The sequence below is a fragment of the Portunus trituberculatus genome, chromosome 36 (assembly GCF_017591435.1).
Source record: "Portunus trituberculatus isolate SZX2019 chromosome 36, ASM1759143v1, whole genome shotgun sequence".
Classification (NCBI taxonomy): Eukaryota; Metazoa; Arthropoda; class Malacostraca; order Decapoda; family Portunidae; genus Portunus; species Portunus trituberculatus.
The window spans coordinates 8,674,094-8,689,093 of record NC_059290.1 but is presented as its reverse complement, the minus strand read 5'-3'; the positions used below and the strand labels follow the sequence as shown (position 1 = coordinate 8,689,093).

At 40.6% G+C, this 15,000-nt stretch overlaps 1 protein-coding gene and 1 pseudogene across 1 annotated transcript in view; one reads left to right on the top strand and one right to left on the bottom strand.

Annotated features, from left to right (window-relative positions):
* Nucleotides 1–4,857, bottom strand: part of LOC123513508 — a 33,078-nt pseudogene extending 28,221 nt beyond the window's left edge.
* Nucleotides 1–15,000, top strand: part of LOC123513509 (glutamate formimidoyltransferase-like) — a 53,883-nt gene that overhangs the window by 30,583 nt on the left and 8,300 nt on the right. The window contains exon 3 of the mRNA XM_045270710.1: nt 14,671–14,856. Coding sequence (XP_045126645.1) covers nt 14,671–14,856 — 186 coding nt within the window. The remainder of the gene's footprint in view (nt 1–14,670; nt 14,857–15,000) is intronic.

The following is a 15,000-nucleotide window of genomic DNA, read 5'->3' as shown; positions in this document are numbered from 1 at the left end:
TTTGAGAAGCTTAACCTCTTCACTACTATATTCACTCTGCTTACTATTTGGTGATTTTATACAGCTTCAAAAACTTGTGTGGGGGGGATTAAAATAGTGAAGACTGAGGCTATTAATCTTCAGACCTCCATAGACCCTTCCTAATGTAAATAAAATTGTTTAATCATACACAAATCTCAAGGTAGAAATGCGCTCCAGTACTGAAGGGGTTAAAATAGTGAAGACTGTGGCTATTAATCTTCTGCCCTCCATAGACCCTTCCTAATATCAATAAAATGGTACACAAATCTCAAGGTAAAAATGTGTCCCAGTACTGAAGGGGTTAAAATAGTGAAGACTGTGGCTATTAATCTTCAGACCTCCATAGACCCTTCCTAATGTCAATAAAATCGTTTAATCATACACAAAACTCGTGGTAAAAAATGCGCTCAAGTACTGAAGGGGTTAACATTTGACGTACGTTTTAGAAGTAGTTTGTCGGCAGAGTCTGTTCTTATGTCCAGCGTAAAGCCTTCTCATATACTGACAAACATACATACTAACTTGCATCATTCTTAAGGCAGTGTGGACATGAATGCGTTAAAGAAATAGAAGAAATAATCAGTCAGTCAGTCAGTCAGTCATTCAGTCAGTCAATCAATCATTTATCTCGAAGTAAAAACTATCATCCTATCTTTTCTCCTATCTTTCTCTTCTCTTATTTGATATTATGTAGGAAAGTAAGCCAAATAGAGATTGAATATACTGCAGGTGATATTAAAATTTGCATCATTCTAAAGGTTTCGTATGTTAATGGCTGGTCTGTACATGAATACGTAGTAAAGAAAAATAAGAAAAAATTTAATACTATGTAGGAAAGTAAGCCAAATAGAAATTGAATACACTGTAGATGTTATTAAAACTGAATAGACTGCAGATGATATTAAAACTTGCATCATTCTAAAGGCTTCGTGTGTTGATGGCTGGTGTGGACATGGATGCGTAAAGACAATGGAAGAAAACTTAATAAAAAAATTGAATATCATGTAGGGAAGTAAACCAGATTGAGATTGAATGTTCTGTAGATGTTATCAAAAAAAAAAAAAAAGTCTTGCATCATATTAAGGCTTCGTGTGTTAAGGGCCGGTGTGGACATGAATGCGTAAAGACAGTGGAAGAAAACTGAATAAAAAAATTGAATATCATGTAGGAAAGTAAGCAAGATAGAGATCGAATATTCTATAGATGTTATAAAAAAAAAAAGAAAAAAACTTACATCATATTAAGGCTTCGTGTGTTTGTTAATGGCCGGTGTGGACATGAATGCGTAAAGACAGTGGAAGAAAATTGAATAAAAAGTAAAGTAAACCAAATAGAAACTGAAAATACTGTATATGATATTCAAAAACTTGCATCATTCTTCTTCTAAAGGCGCCACGTGTTAGTGATTAGTGTGGACATGAATGCATAAAAAAATGGAGGAAAAACAAAAACGAATACCAAGTAGGAAAGTAAACCAAATAGAGATTGAATATTGTGTAGATGATATTAAAATCCTTTACATAGATTATCAAGTACACAACGCTAAGAGTAATGTTTGAAATCCCTTAATAAGTCAAATGAAAAAGGAAAGCAAACAAAAGGATGGATTTCGTCACTGTAGCCAGCATGGTCCTTGGAGGTTGATGTAGAAAGAAAAGAAATGTTCCAGAGCGATTCGTAATTTAGAAAAGATGATAAAACTGTACGAAAATATTTGGACACTTCATTTTTGTTTCATATTTTTACAGCTAACGTTTATAAACAGTTTAGAAGCAAGTATAACTATTTCCTATGCTTCAAAACAGGGGCGTGATACTTTGGCCCTGTTCAGAAAACCTTTGCTCTCTCACCACGACTATTTTCCAAGACCACAGAGATGATTAGCGGGGTTTTCAAGAGTGTTTCTCCAGTTGACAATATAAAAATCTTGTCACTCTGGCTCTAGAACCGTAAAAACACTTAAAAAAAAGGAAAACTCGGTAAATATAGATAGCGGGGTTTTCAAGAGTGCTTCTCCAGTTGATGTAGAAATCTCGTCAATCTGCATCTAGAACCGTAAAAAGACCTAAAAAACTCGTGTAAATATAGATAGCGGGGTGTTCAAGAGTGTTTCTCCAGTTAATAATATAGAAATTTTGTCACGCCGCCTTTGGAACCGTAAAAACACCTTAAGAAACTAGTGTAAATATAAATACCGGGGTTTTCAGGTGTTTTTTTCCAGTTATTGATGTAGAAATCTTGTCACTCTGCCTCTAGAACCTTAAAAACACCCTAAAACTCGTATAAATAAAGATATAGGGATTTTCAAGAGTGTATCTCTAGTTAATAATATAGAAATTTTGTCACGCCGTCTCTAGAACCGTAAAAACACCTTAAAAAACTCGAATAAATTTAGATAAAGCGTTTTGAAATAGTGTAGGTGAAGCGCAGAAGTGTTCTAGAGTACGAGCCTTTCATTCATGCATTTGTAAGCTTAAGTTGTGAAAAGAAGAAAAATATTCGTGACTTTTTATTAATTGTAAGTGAAAAGATCAAAAGAATATCGATGCAACTCAAGGTGGCTGAGAGATAAAGCTGAGAAAACTTTAAAGCCATGTTTATGTGCCTCCTCCTCCTCCTCCTCCTCCTCCTCCTCCTTCTATTCCTCCTCCTCCTCCTCCTCCTCCTCTGTGCTGACGTGTGCAATGTCTTTTATCATTGTCTTTTTTTCAGAGTGTCCTTCCTCCTCCTCCTCCTCCTCCTCCTCCTCCTCCTCCTCCTCCTCCTCCTCCTCCTCCTCCTCTTCTTCTTCTTCTTCTTCTTCTTCTTCTTCTTCTTCTTCTTTCTCCTCTTGTATCATGTCTTTTATCTCCCTATTTCCTGACTCCTCCTCCTCCTCCTCCTCCTCCTCCTCCTCCTCCTCCTCCTCCTCCTCCTCCTCCTCCTCCTCCTCCATTTCTCTCTCACTTTCTTTCCCTCTTCTTCTCCCCCGTCTCTCTCTCTCTCTCTCTCTCTCTCTCTCTCTCTCTCTCTCTCTCTCTCTCTCTCTCTCTCTCTCTCTCTCTCTCTCTCTCTCCGTCAGTCTAGCATGCATGACTAAACTGACCACAAACACCTGAATGTCACTAGCTATACTCAATGGAGGAGGAGGGAGAAGCGGAGGAGGAGGAGGAAGAAGCGGAGGAGGAGGAGGAGGAGGGAAGCGAAGTTAGGTCAGAGTTCAAATGGGGAGTAGCATTCTTTAATTAATCTCTCTCTCTCTCTCTCTCTCTCTCTCTTTCGGTGTGGGAGAGAGTGAGTGTGATGATTGGTGTGTTGAGTGGTGGATGTGCTGAGCAGTGTGGTGGTGGTGGTTGTTGTTGTTGTTGTTGTTGTTAATGTTGTGGTGGTGATGGTGATGAGAAATGTGAAGAAATGTTTGGAGATTATTTGAGTAGTAGTAGTAGTAGTAGTAGTAGTAGTAGTAGTAGAAAAGAGCAGTGTTAGAATTAGCTATATTGGTTGTAATAATATCCTGTAGCGTGGTGGTGGTGGTGGTGGTGGTGGTGGTGGTGGTGGTGGTGGTTCCGGTGTGATAATAACGGAAAATGTTATCGCTAATTGGAACTTTAAACACCCTCACAAGTGTTTATGTTTGACAGCTGTTAAGATAAAAGTGGAGGCTGGCGAGCGAATAGTAATAGTAATAGTAGTAGCAGTAGTAGTAGTAGTAGTAGTAGCAGTAGTAAAAGTAGCAGTAGTAGTATAACTTATAACGAAAACGATAACGAAAACGACAACAACAACAACAATATAAATACCAACCCAACTAATGATAAAAATACTAACTCATTACACACACACACACACACACACACACACACACACACACACACACACACACACACACACACACACACACACACACACATCTACAGTTCATGCATGTATATTCCTGTGTATTAATATTCATTCTTAATTACTCACTCGTGTAGACTCATCACTTCCTCTGACTGTGTTCAACTTGTCTATTTTTCATTCTTCATTCTCGTTTTCTATTTTTTTTTTTTACTTATTTTTGTAGAGAGAGAGAGAGAGAGAGAGAGAGAGAGAGAGAGAGATAAGCACCGTGATTACCATTGAAAGAAAAAAAAAAGATAGAGAGAGAGAGAGAGAGAGAGAGAGAGAGAGAGAGAGAGAGAGAGATAAGCACCGCGATTACCATTGAAAGAAAAAAAAAGATAGAGAGAGAGAGAGAGAGAGAGAGAGAGAGAGAGAGAAGCACCGCGATTACCATTGAAAGAAAAAAAGATAGAGAGAGAGAGAGGGTAATGGTGTAAATGGACAAACACACCAAGCCGAGATAGTTAGAGACGGAGGAAAGGTTATGAGGCCCTGTGTTAGTCTGTTTCTTGACTTCTCTTTCCCAACACGTTACCTTACTTCATCTTCTTCCTTTACATGTCAGTTATTTTGTTCGATTCCCCGTGTCAACCACCATCACCACCACCACACCACACCACACCACACTGCATCGTACCACACCACACCACACCACATTACACCACATCACCACACCACACTACCACTCGTCTTAACGCCACAGATGACGCAGAATTGTTCCCCAGTCACCACACCACATTACACCACATCACCACACCACACTACCACTCGTCTTAACGCCACAGATGACGCAGAATTGTTCCCCAGTCACCACACCACATTTACAACACATCACACGACACCTCAACACACGACACCCACATACATAGAATTTCTCCCAAATCACTGCTAACACCACCATCACCATACCTTCAACACCAAGAACGCACTGTTGCACCTGTGAGTTTCAACCACACCCATCTTCCCCCCTCAAAGCGCCGAGGTGTGCCAAGTTGCGCGGGGCAGTGCCAGGCCGTCAGGGTGCCAAAGACAAGGGTGCCACAGCGGGGAATTGCATGGATATATGTGTATGAGTTGGCATGTGTGTGTGTGTGTGTGTGTGTGTGTGTGTGTGTGTGTGTGTGTTTATTTCATTCTTGTTGTTTCGTCGTCGTCGTTGTCTTCTTCATTTTCTTTTCCTGGTTGTTGTTGTTGTTGTTGTTGTTGTTGTTGTTGTTGTTGTTGTTGTTGTTGTTGTTGTTGTTGTTGTTGTTGTTCTTCTTCTTCTTCTTCTTCTTCTTCTTCTTCTTCTTCTTCTTCTTCTTCTTCTTCTTCTTCTTCTTCTTCTTCTTCTTCTTCTTCTTCTTCTTCTTCTTCTTCTTCTTCTTCTTCTTCTTCTTCTTCTTCTTCTTCTTCTTCTTCTTCTTCTTCTTCTTCTTCTTCTTCTTCTTCTTCTTCTTCTTCTTCTTCTTCTTCTTCTTCTTCTTCTTCTTCTTCTTCTTCTTCTTCTTCTTCTTCTTCTTCTTCTTCTTCTGCGTTTCTTATATTTCATCACTTATTATTCATAGATATTTTACTCTGCATCTTTTCTTCTTTTTCCTTTTCTTTTTCATCATCATCATTATCATCATCATCCTCATGCTCATCTTTATCTTCATCTTCATTTTCATCTTCTTCTTCTTCTTCTTCTTCTTCTTCTTCTTCTTCTTCTTCTTCTTCTTCTTCTTCTTCTTCTTCTCCTCTTCTCCTCCTCCTCCTCCTCCTCCTCCTCCTCCTCCTCCTCCTCCTCCTCCTCCTCCTCCTCCTCCTCCTCCTCCTCCTCCTCCTCCTCTTATATTTTTTCTTCCTTACATTTCCTGTGACCTCACATGACTATTGGTACGCACCACCACCACCACCTCCTCCTCCTCCTCCTCCTCCTCCTCCTCCTCCTCCTCCTCCTCCTCCTCCTCCTCATATATTTTTTTCTTCCTTACATTTCCTGTGACCTCACATGACTGTTGGTACTCACCACCACCACCACCACCACCACCTCCTCCTCCTCCTCCTCCTCCTCCTCCTCCTCCTCCTCCTCCGCCTCCTCCTCCTCCTCCTCCTCCTCCTCCTCCTCCTCCTCCTTCTCCTCCTCCTCCTCCTCCTCCTCCTCCTCTCCTCCTCCTCCTCCTCCTCCTCCTCCTCCTCCTCCTCCTCCTCCTCCTCCTCCTCCTCCTCCTCTTCCAGTGTCAGTGATGAATATGGTTATGATAATAGTAGAGGTAGTAATAGTAGTAGTAGTAGTGGTGGTGGTGGTGGTGGTGGTGATGGTGGTGGTTATCACAATGCCGTCCTTTTTATAAATGGTTGTAATGTTTTGTTTCTCTTTTATCAGATGATTAATCCTGTGTTTGTTATTGTAGTGCATCCTCTTTCATGAAGGCATCCTGTCTACACACACACACACACACACACACACACACACACACACACACACACACACACACACACACACACACACACACACACACACACACACACACACACACACACACACACACACAGAAATAGTAACTAATTTCCTGACAGAAAATGGGATGCTATGTTACTTCTACTTCTACTTCTACTACTACTACTACTACTACTACTACTACTACTACTACTACTACTACTACTACTACTACTACTACTACTACTATCACCACCACCACCACTTTTTTTTCTGTATGCAGGAGAGAAGGCGAGCCATGGGCAACAAAATATTAAAATAAAAGGCCCACTTTAGTGCTGGTTCTCTAAAAGATAAGTAAAGAGAGCCAAAATTAGGGAGGAAATGTCTTGATACCTCCCTCTTAAAAGAAGTCAAGTCGTAGGAAGATGGAAATACAGAAGCAGGCAGGGAGTTCCAGAGTTTACCAGTGAAAGGTGTGAATGATTGAGAGTACTGGTTAGCTCTTGCCTTAGAGTTGGACAGAATAGGGGTGAGAGGAAGAAGAAAACCTTGTGCAACGAGGCCGCAGGAGGAGGGAAGGCATGCAGTTAGCAAGATCAGTAGAACAGTTAGCATGAAAATAGCGATAAAAGATAGAGAGAGATGCAACATTCCGGCGGTGAGAAAGAGGTTAAAGACAGTTAGTCAGAGAAGGGAGTTGATGATACGAAAAGCTTTTGATTCAACCCTATCTAATAAAACTGTGTGACTGGAACCCCCAGACATGCGAAGAGTACTCCATACAGGGTTGGAGTAAGCAGTTGGAGGGGCGAGAAAAACTGTCGGAGACGCCTCAGAACGCCTAACTTCATAGAAGCTGTTTTAGTAAGAGATGAGATGTTAAGTTTCCAGTTAAGATTAAGAGCAAAGGACAGACCGAGGATATTCAGTGTGGAAGAGGGAGACAGTTGAGTGTCATTGAAGAAGAGGGGATAGTTGTCTGGAAGGTTGTGTCGAGTTGATAGATGGAGGAATTGAGTTTTTGAGGCATTGGAAACTATTAAGTTTTCTCTGCCCAATCAGAAATCTTAGAAAGATCGGAAGTCAGGCGTTCTGTGGCGTCCCTGCGTGATCTGTTGACTTCCTGAAGGGTTGGTCGTCTCTGAAAGAACGTGGAAAGATGTAGGGTGGTATCATCAGCGTAGGAGTGGATAGGGCAAGAAGTTTCGTTAAGATCATTAATGAATAATAGAAGGAGAGTGGGTGACAGGACAGAACCCTGAGGAACACCACTGTTAATAGATTTAGGAGAAGAGCAGTGGCCGTCTATACCACAGCAACAATAAAACGGTCGGAAAGGAAACTTGAGATAAAGTTACAGAGAGAAGAATAGGAACCGTAGGAGGGCAGTTTGGAAATCAAAGCTTTATGTCAGACTATCAAAAGCTTTTGATATGTCTAACGCTACAGCAAGTTTCACCGAAATCATCATCATCATCATCATCTTCTTCTCTTTTTCTTTTTCTTCTTCTTCTTCTTCTTCTTCTTCTTCTTCTTCTTCTTCTTCTTCTTCTTCTTCTTCTTCTTCTTCTTCTTCTTCTTCTTCTTCTTCTTCTTCTTCTTCTTCTTCTTCTTCTTCTTCTTCTTCTTCTTCTTCTTCTTCTTCTTCTTCTTCTTCTTCTTCTTCTTCTTCTTCTTCTTCTTCTTCTTCTTCTTCTTCTTCTTACTACTACTACTACTACTACTACTACTACTACTACTACTACTACTACTACAACAACATTGCTATATGGAAAGATATGACCACATTTAATAATAAATCTTTGAGCATTTTAGTATTATGAATAGTAGTATTAGAAGTAGTAGTCGTCGTCGTCGTCGTAGTAGTAGTAGTAGTAGTAGTAGTAGTAGTAGTAGTAGTAGTAGTAGTAGTAGTAGTAGTCATAGTTTCAGGTTAGTGCAAGGAGATGCATTACAAATAGGGTCCGTTTTCAGAAACACTGCTCTCTCACCACGACAATTTTTGCAAGGCCACAGAGACAACTAACCTTATTTTAAAGACAGTTTCTCCTACAATTAACCAAATATCTTGTTAATGCATCAGCAGAACCATAAAAACACCCTTAAAAACACGAGTATCTTCAACTAGAGCTTTGGAAAGTATTGATGGTGAGGGAGCAATGCGTTTTAAAATGCAGACCTAGCTTGTGTGATCGCCTGACATTTTGTGCCACTCAAGGGGGGAAGTGGTGATAACTGAGGCACGTCCGTTGTCTTGCTGGCTTCTTCTTCTTCTTCTTCGTCTTCGTCTTCGTCTTCGTCTTCTTCTTCTTCTTCGTCTTCGTCTTCGTCTTCGTCTTCTTCTTCTTCTTCTTCTTCTTCTTCTTCTTCTTCTTCTTCTTCTTCTTCTTCTTCTTCTTCTTCTTCTTCTTCTTCTTCTTCTTCTTCTTCTTCTTCTTCTTCTTCTTCTTCTTCTTCTTCTTCTTCTTCTTCTTCTTCTCTTCTTCTTCTTCTTCTTCTTCTTCTTCTTCTTCTTCTTCTTCTTCTTCTTCTTCTTCTTCTTCTTCTTCTTCTTCTTCTTCTTCTTCTTCTTCTTCTCTTCTCTTCTTCTTCTTCTTCTTCTTCTTCTTCTTCTTCTTCTTCTTCTTCTTCTTCTTCTCTTCTTCTTCTTCTTCTTCTTCTTCTACTACTACTACTACTACTTTTACTTTCACGGCTACTTCTACTTGTACTTTTACTTACAGATGCCATACATCCGCATTTTCCCCTGACATGTCCGGAACTTACGTATCGAAATCTGCATCCGGATAGATTTCTTAAAACTCCTCAAATGTCTGGAATCTCGACTCCCAACCATAACTTTAAAATAAATTGTCATATTTCTGTAGGTTGAAGCAGTGGGGAGAGAGGAAGGGGGAAGGGTTTACCGGGAGACAGCTGCTCTAGTCTGGTTTCCCTCAAGATTAAATATAAAGTGTTTGGGTCTTGTATAGAGTCAGTGCTCCCAGCCTTCCCTTCTTCGTATGATTCGCTTCACGTGACCCGCCAGTCTTTTGTGTTTATAGCCTACGTTCATATAGACGTCAGTTTGTATTATTGTTTGCTTGTTTGTGACCTTGTGACCTTGCTTCTGCTGCAAAGGTATATTCAGTGAGGTTTTTTTTTATTATTATTATTATTTGTTTTATGTTTTTTTTTTTTTTATTTTTATTTATTTATTTTTTTTTTTTTTACATGTTTTCCAATAGTATATGAGGTGTTAGTGAAGCTGTCCGGAATTTTGATGGTTAATATATGGCAACCCAACTTCAACTACTACTACTACTACTACTACAAAATGTCAAAACGTTCCTTATACTGACCACGTGATATGCATGTTCATGAATAGGGCAGTGATAAGCTGGTCTTTCCCTCGCTGGTGGAGCCTAAATAAAGAACAGAGCATAGAGTTTTAAACAGAGGTGAAGTGAAATAATAGGGTATAGGTTTTAAAACAGGGATGAAAGCAACAGATCTCAAATAGAGCTAAAGTAAAAAACAAAATAGAGAGAGAGTTTTAGCAGAGGTGAACAGAATAGATTTTAAAGAATTATAGATTCAAAACAGCTGAGATGAAACAGCAGAATGGCTGTAAACAGGTGAAAGTAACAGATTTCCAACAGAGCCAAGGTGAAACAAGTGTATATAGAACTTTTAAACAGAGAAGGCTTAACAAAACAACTAAAGACTTAATCCATATAAACCCAGGATGAAACAACACACCACAGAGCTTTAAACGGAACCGAAAACAACAGATCTCAAACAGGACGGAAGTGAAACAACAGGCGATAGATTAAGGAGAAGATTGAAGATAAAAAAAAAAAAAAAATCACTCGTCACTTTGAGCCTTACCTACCACAACCTATGACTCATGAGGGGGAAGGACAAAACTCATAGCGGAGATCATTGGTATGTATGGGTGGCGGAGCATGGCTGTGTGTGGGTGTGTGGGTGAAAGTATGTGCGTTCGGTATGCCTGGTTAATATTGAGATGCATACCCACAAGTGTCCCGGTCAGAAGCAGGAAACAGGATGTAATGTATGTAGGAGTCACCAAGCTGACAACGCTGAGCAACATGAGGCAACACTAACTACGACTTTAATTTCGCCTGGAGCCATGAGAGAGAGAGAGAGAGAGAGAGAGAGATGCCTTTTCGTACTAGAAACGTGTGTGTGTGTGTGTGTGTGTCAAGGCCAAGGAGGGAAGGCGAATGGAAAGAAGGAGAAGGGAGGCGGGGTTATCTACAAAACGTATGAACACCATCGGGCCATCTCCCTTATCCCCTCACCCACTCACCCACCACACCACTACACACACCCGCCCTGCGTCACCACATCCCCACACTTCCTAACCTTTAGTCACGTTGCTACACACGCACTCCAGTCGTTACATAGTGCAATAAGCGTTATCTTGTTTAGTGTTAAGGTTACTACGCGTTACTGAATGGAGACAGGGAACAAGGATTAGGATAGGGAGTTATAGGTTATAGGTTAGTGTGTCATGGAAAAGGAAGTAACGTAATTAAAGACACTGTTATTACGTGGGGAATAAATGCATCGTAAAAAAAAAGTAGCCGTATTGATTTTGTATTAAAGGAAAAAATTTTGTAATTTTGTTTAGGAGAAAAGTAACAGTAGTAATTTTATATGAATGGAAAAAGTAACAATAGTGATTTTATTATTTGAAGGGAAAAAGTAACAATAGTAATATTATTTAGGAGAAAAGCAGTAACAGTAGTAATTTTATGTAGAAGAAAAGTAACAATAGTGGTTTTATATAGAAGAAAAGTAAAAGTAGTAATTTTATTTAGAAGAAAAGTAATAGTGATTTTGTTTAGAAGAAAATTAATAGTGATTTTATTTAAAAGAAAAGTAATAGTGATTTTATTTATTAGAAAAAAGAAGTTTAGTTGGGTTAGGTTTGGTTTGGTTTGGTTTGGTGTCAGGTTAGATCAGATAAGGTCAGGTTAGATCAGGTCAGCTCAGATCAGGTCAAAAATAAACAAAAACATTCAATATTTTTGTTACTCCATTTCGTGTTTTTTTCTTTCCTAATACTTTTTTCTTACTTTTATATTCCTTTTATGTTACCTTCTATCGTACAATTTAATGCTCCTGTGCTGGCTTCCCGCGGCTTGTCCTGTGTTGCGTTGTGCTGAGAGGCTGTAGGGACAATCGATTGGTCAGAAACACAGTGCATGGACAGATGAGTAGTGAAGGTTGGACTAATATTCCTGGGTCAACCTGAGATTTAGTTACAGTACTTTTTTTTTTTTTTTTTTTTTTTTTTACGTAGGGAAGAGGACCGGTCAAGGGCAGAAAAAGAGAAGATTAAAAAAAAAAGTCCCACTTGAGTGCTGGCTCTCTAAATAGTGTAAAAGCGTCAGCCAAAATTAGGGAGCAAATGCCTCGATAGGTTAGACAGATATTCCTTGGTCAACGTGGTATTTAGTTACAGTGCATGGACAGATGAACAGTGAAGGTTAGACAGATATTCCTGGATCAACCTGAGATTTGTATACCACCTTCACAACTCACAGTTAAGCCAGGTTCACGTGAATAACATGAAAAAATGAATAAATAAATAAAAGTAACAGGAAATGAAGAAAATGAAAACGGAGTGCTTTTGTTTCCATTTCGAACCTAATCCGATTTTTTCACGCACAGAATTCCAGGTGTGTTGACTTGTTGCAGCTTCCCTCGTTGACTTCATTCTTACCCGTATTACTCTATCACTTGAATCATGGAAATGCTCGTGAAAACTTCAGTAACTTCCACTGTTGCATGTTAAACGGAAAAAGAGATATAGAGAGACAGAGAAAGAGGGGGGATGTCTAGAAAGAGAAAGAGAGTAAGAGGGAGTCTTAGAAAGAGAGAGAGAGAGAGAGAGAGAGAGAGAGAGCGGCGGTGCTTAGAGAGAGAAAGAGTTGGGGGGCTTAGAAAAAGAAAGAGTAAGAGAGAGAGAGAAGGTGCTGAGAGAGAGAGAGAGAGAGAGAGAGAGAGACAGTGCTATATTTTATCTTTTTCCCAGTAACGGTTTATTAATTGATCAAAACCAGAGCAAGGTGTCAAAAGGATTGAAACACTCGATAAGAGCAATTCCGTCGTGATGCGCAGTATCCTCACTAAGTTACGAAGTATTGTGTAAACTTGCATCAGACTCACAAACGTATTATCTTTTCTCAGAAGCCGCCAGGACGAGGAATATTGGCTGCGTGAACGTTCATTTCGACATTCTTATCATTTCGCATTCTTTCTTCGCCCTCCCCTCACACACACACACACACACACACACACACACACACACACACACACGGTAAATAATGGAAATTATATGATGTGCACATCCATAACGAAAGAATAAAGATGAATGTAGGCTGAGCGTCATTGTACAGGAAATCACACACACACACACACACACACACACACACACACACACACACACACACACACACACACACACACACACACACCGCGTAGTGTAGTGGTTAGCACGCTCGACTCACAATCGAGAGGGCCGGGTTCGAGTCCCGGTAAGCGGCGAGGCAAATGGGCAAGCCTCTTAATATGTGGCCCCTGTTCACTTAACAGTAAATAGGTACGGGATGTAACTCGAGGGGTTGTGGCCTAGCTTTCCCGGTGTGTGTTGTGTGTTGTGGTCTCAGTCCTACCCGAAGATCGGTCTATGAGCTCTGAGCTCGCTCCGTAATGGGGAAGACTGGCTGGGTGACCAGCAGACGACCGAGGTGAATTACACACACACACACACACACACACACACACACACACACACACACACACGAGAGTACTCACCATAGGGCAGCATGGCGGAAGAGGTTCAATGAGACACTCGTAGGAAGCAAAATGGTGTTGATGCTTTAGTCGCCCCAGAGTTCGAAGCTTCACTTGCCGCGACCACCACCACCGCCACTGCCGCCGCCCGCCCCGACACATCAGTGGTGGTGCGGCGTCACTTGTGCGTGTGTTGTAGTGGTGAGTGATGGTACTTGGTGTGGTACGGTTAGGTTAGGTTAGGTTAAGGATAATGGTGATGGTAGCTGAGGTTTTGCATTTTGTGGTGGCGATAAAGATGGTGATAATTGTAGTGATAGTCTATGATTGGTTAGGTTAGGTTAGGCTTGTTGGGATGGGTTGTGCTAGATTAGGTGAGGTGAAGTGAAGTGAGGTTGGGTTGGGTTGGGGTAGGTTAGGTTAGGTTAGGTTTGGTTTGGTTTGGGATAGGTTGGAGTAGGGTAGGTTATTCCAGGTGAGGTGAGGTGAGATTAGGCTAGGCTAGGTTAACTTGGACTGGGTAGGTTAGGTTAGGTTACGTTAGGTAGTAGTTGTGATAGTTTCCAGGTTAGGGTAGGGTAGGGTAAGGTAGGGTACGTTAGGATAGGGTACGGCAGATTAAGTAGTAGTTGTGATAGTGTCCTGTCATTCACACCTCAGCACTCGCCTCTTCCAACTCTCACTGCACTTCACGTTCTCCGACTGTACCTCTCACGCTCTCCCACGTTGTACTAATCCTGTGTACCGTTATGGAGGTAGAGATCGAGGAGTCTGCACCCCTACCATCTCCTCCTCCTCCTCCACCAGCATCACCTCCCGCATTGTGCGCTATTGTATGGACTTGCTTACATTCACTTCCTGTGTGTGTGTGTGTGTGTGCGTGTGTACCTTTGTTCCAGCAAGTGGCAAGTGTTTTTGGAGTGAGAAAATCTATTGAACAGTCACTAGAATCATAAAAACATCCGTAAAACCCGTGCAACCACTCAGAACCGTTAGTTTGTCACTAGAACCATAAAAACCCTGTGTAACTAACGAAAATCGTTAGTCTCACTAGAATCTTAGAGAATTCCCTTGAAGTTCATGTAACAAGTTAGGCCCGTTAATCTGTCACTAGAAGCTTCAAGAATACCCTTAAAAACCCATGTAACTAGCTAAAACCATTAATATGTCACAAGAACCACAAAAACACCTTTATAAATCTATGCAACTTGATAGAACCGTTACTGTCACTAGAATCATAGAGAATATCCTTAAAACCCATGTAACTAGCTAGACCCGTTAATTTGTCACAAGAACCACAAAAAACACCCTTAGAAATACATGTAACTAATTAGAACCGTTAATCTGTCAATAGAACCCCAAAAACACCCTTAAAAACCCATATAACAGCGAAAACCATCAATCTGTCAATAGAAATATAAAAACCACCCTAAGAACTTATATAACCAGCAAAACTATCAATTTGTCAATAGAACCTTAAAAAAAAACACCCTTATATTTTAGTAGCCTTAGATAAAAACAGCTTTACAGAGACACACTTTTAGAGAATTGACTTTTTACTCCCTCTCGCGCAGATCTCGCCAGCAACATCACTTCCTCTGTTCCTGGGACGTCTGTGTTTCTCTTCGGCGCGGCGGACAGCGAGGGGCGAGGTTTGGTGGCGCGCCGGAAGGAGGTAGGCTGGTTCAAGACGCCCGTTCGATACCCAGCTCTCACTCACGATGTAGGCGCTGTTCCTTCCTCTCGTTATGGCCTCACAGGTAATTTTTTTTTTTTTTTTTTTTTCTTTCTCTTTTCTTTTTCTTTTTAAGGAGGTGTTTTATTGAGGTTATTGTTGTGTTTGAGTTGTTTTTCTTAAGGTTCAATTACTCATTTGATTTTGCTTTCTTATAGTTAAAACCTCT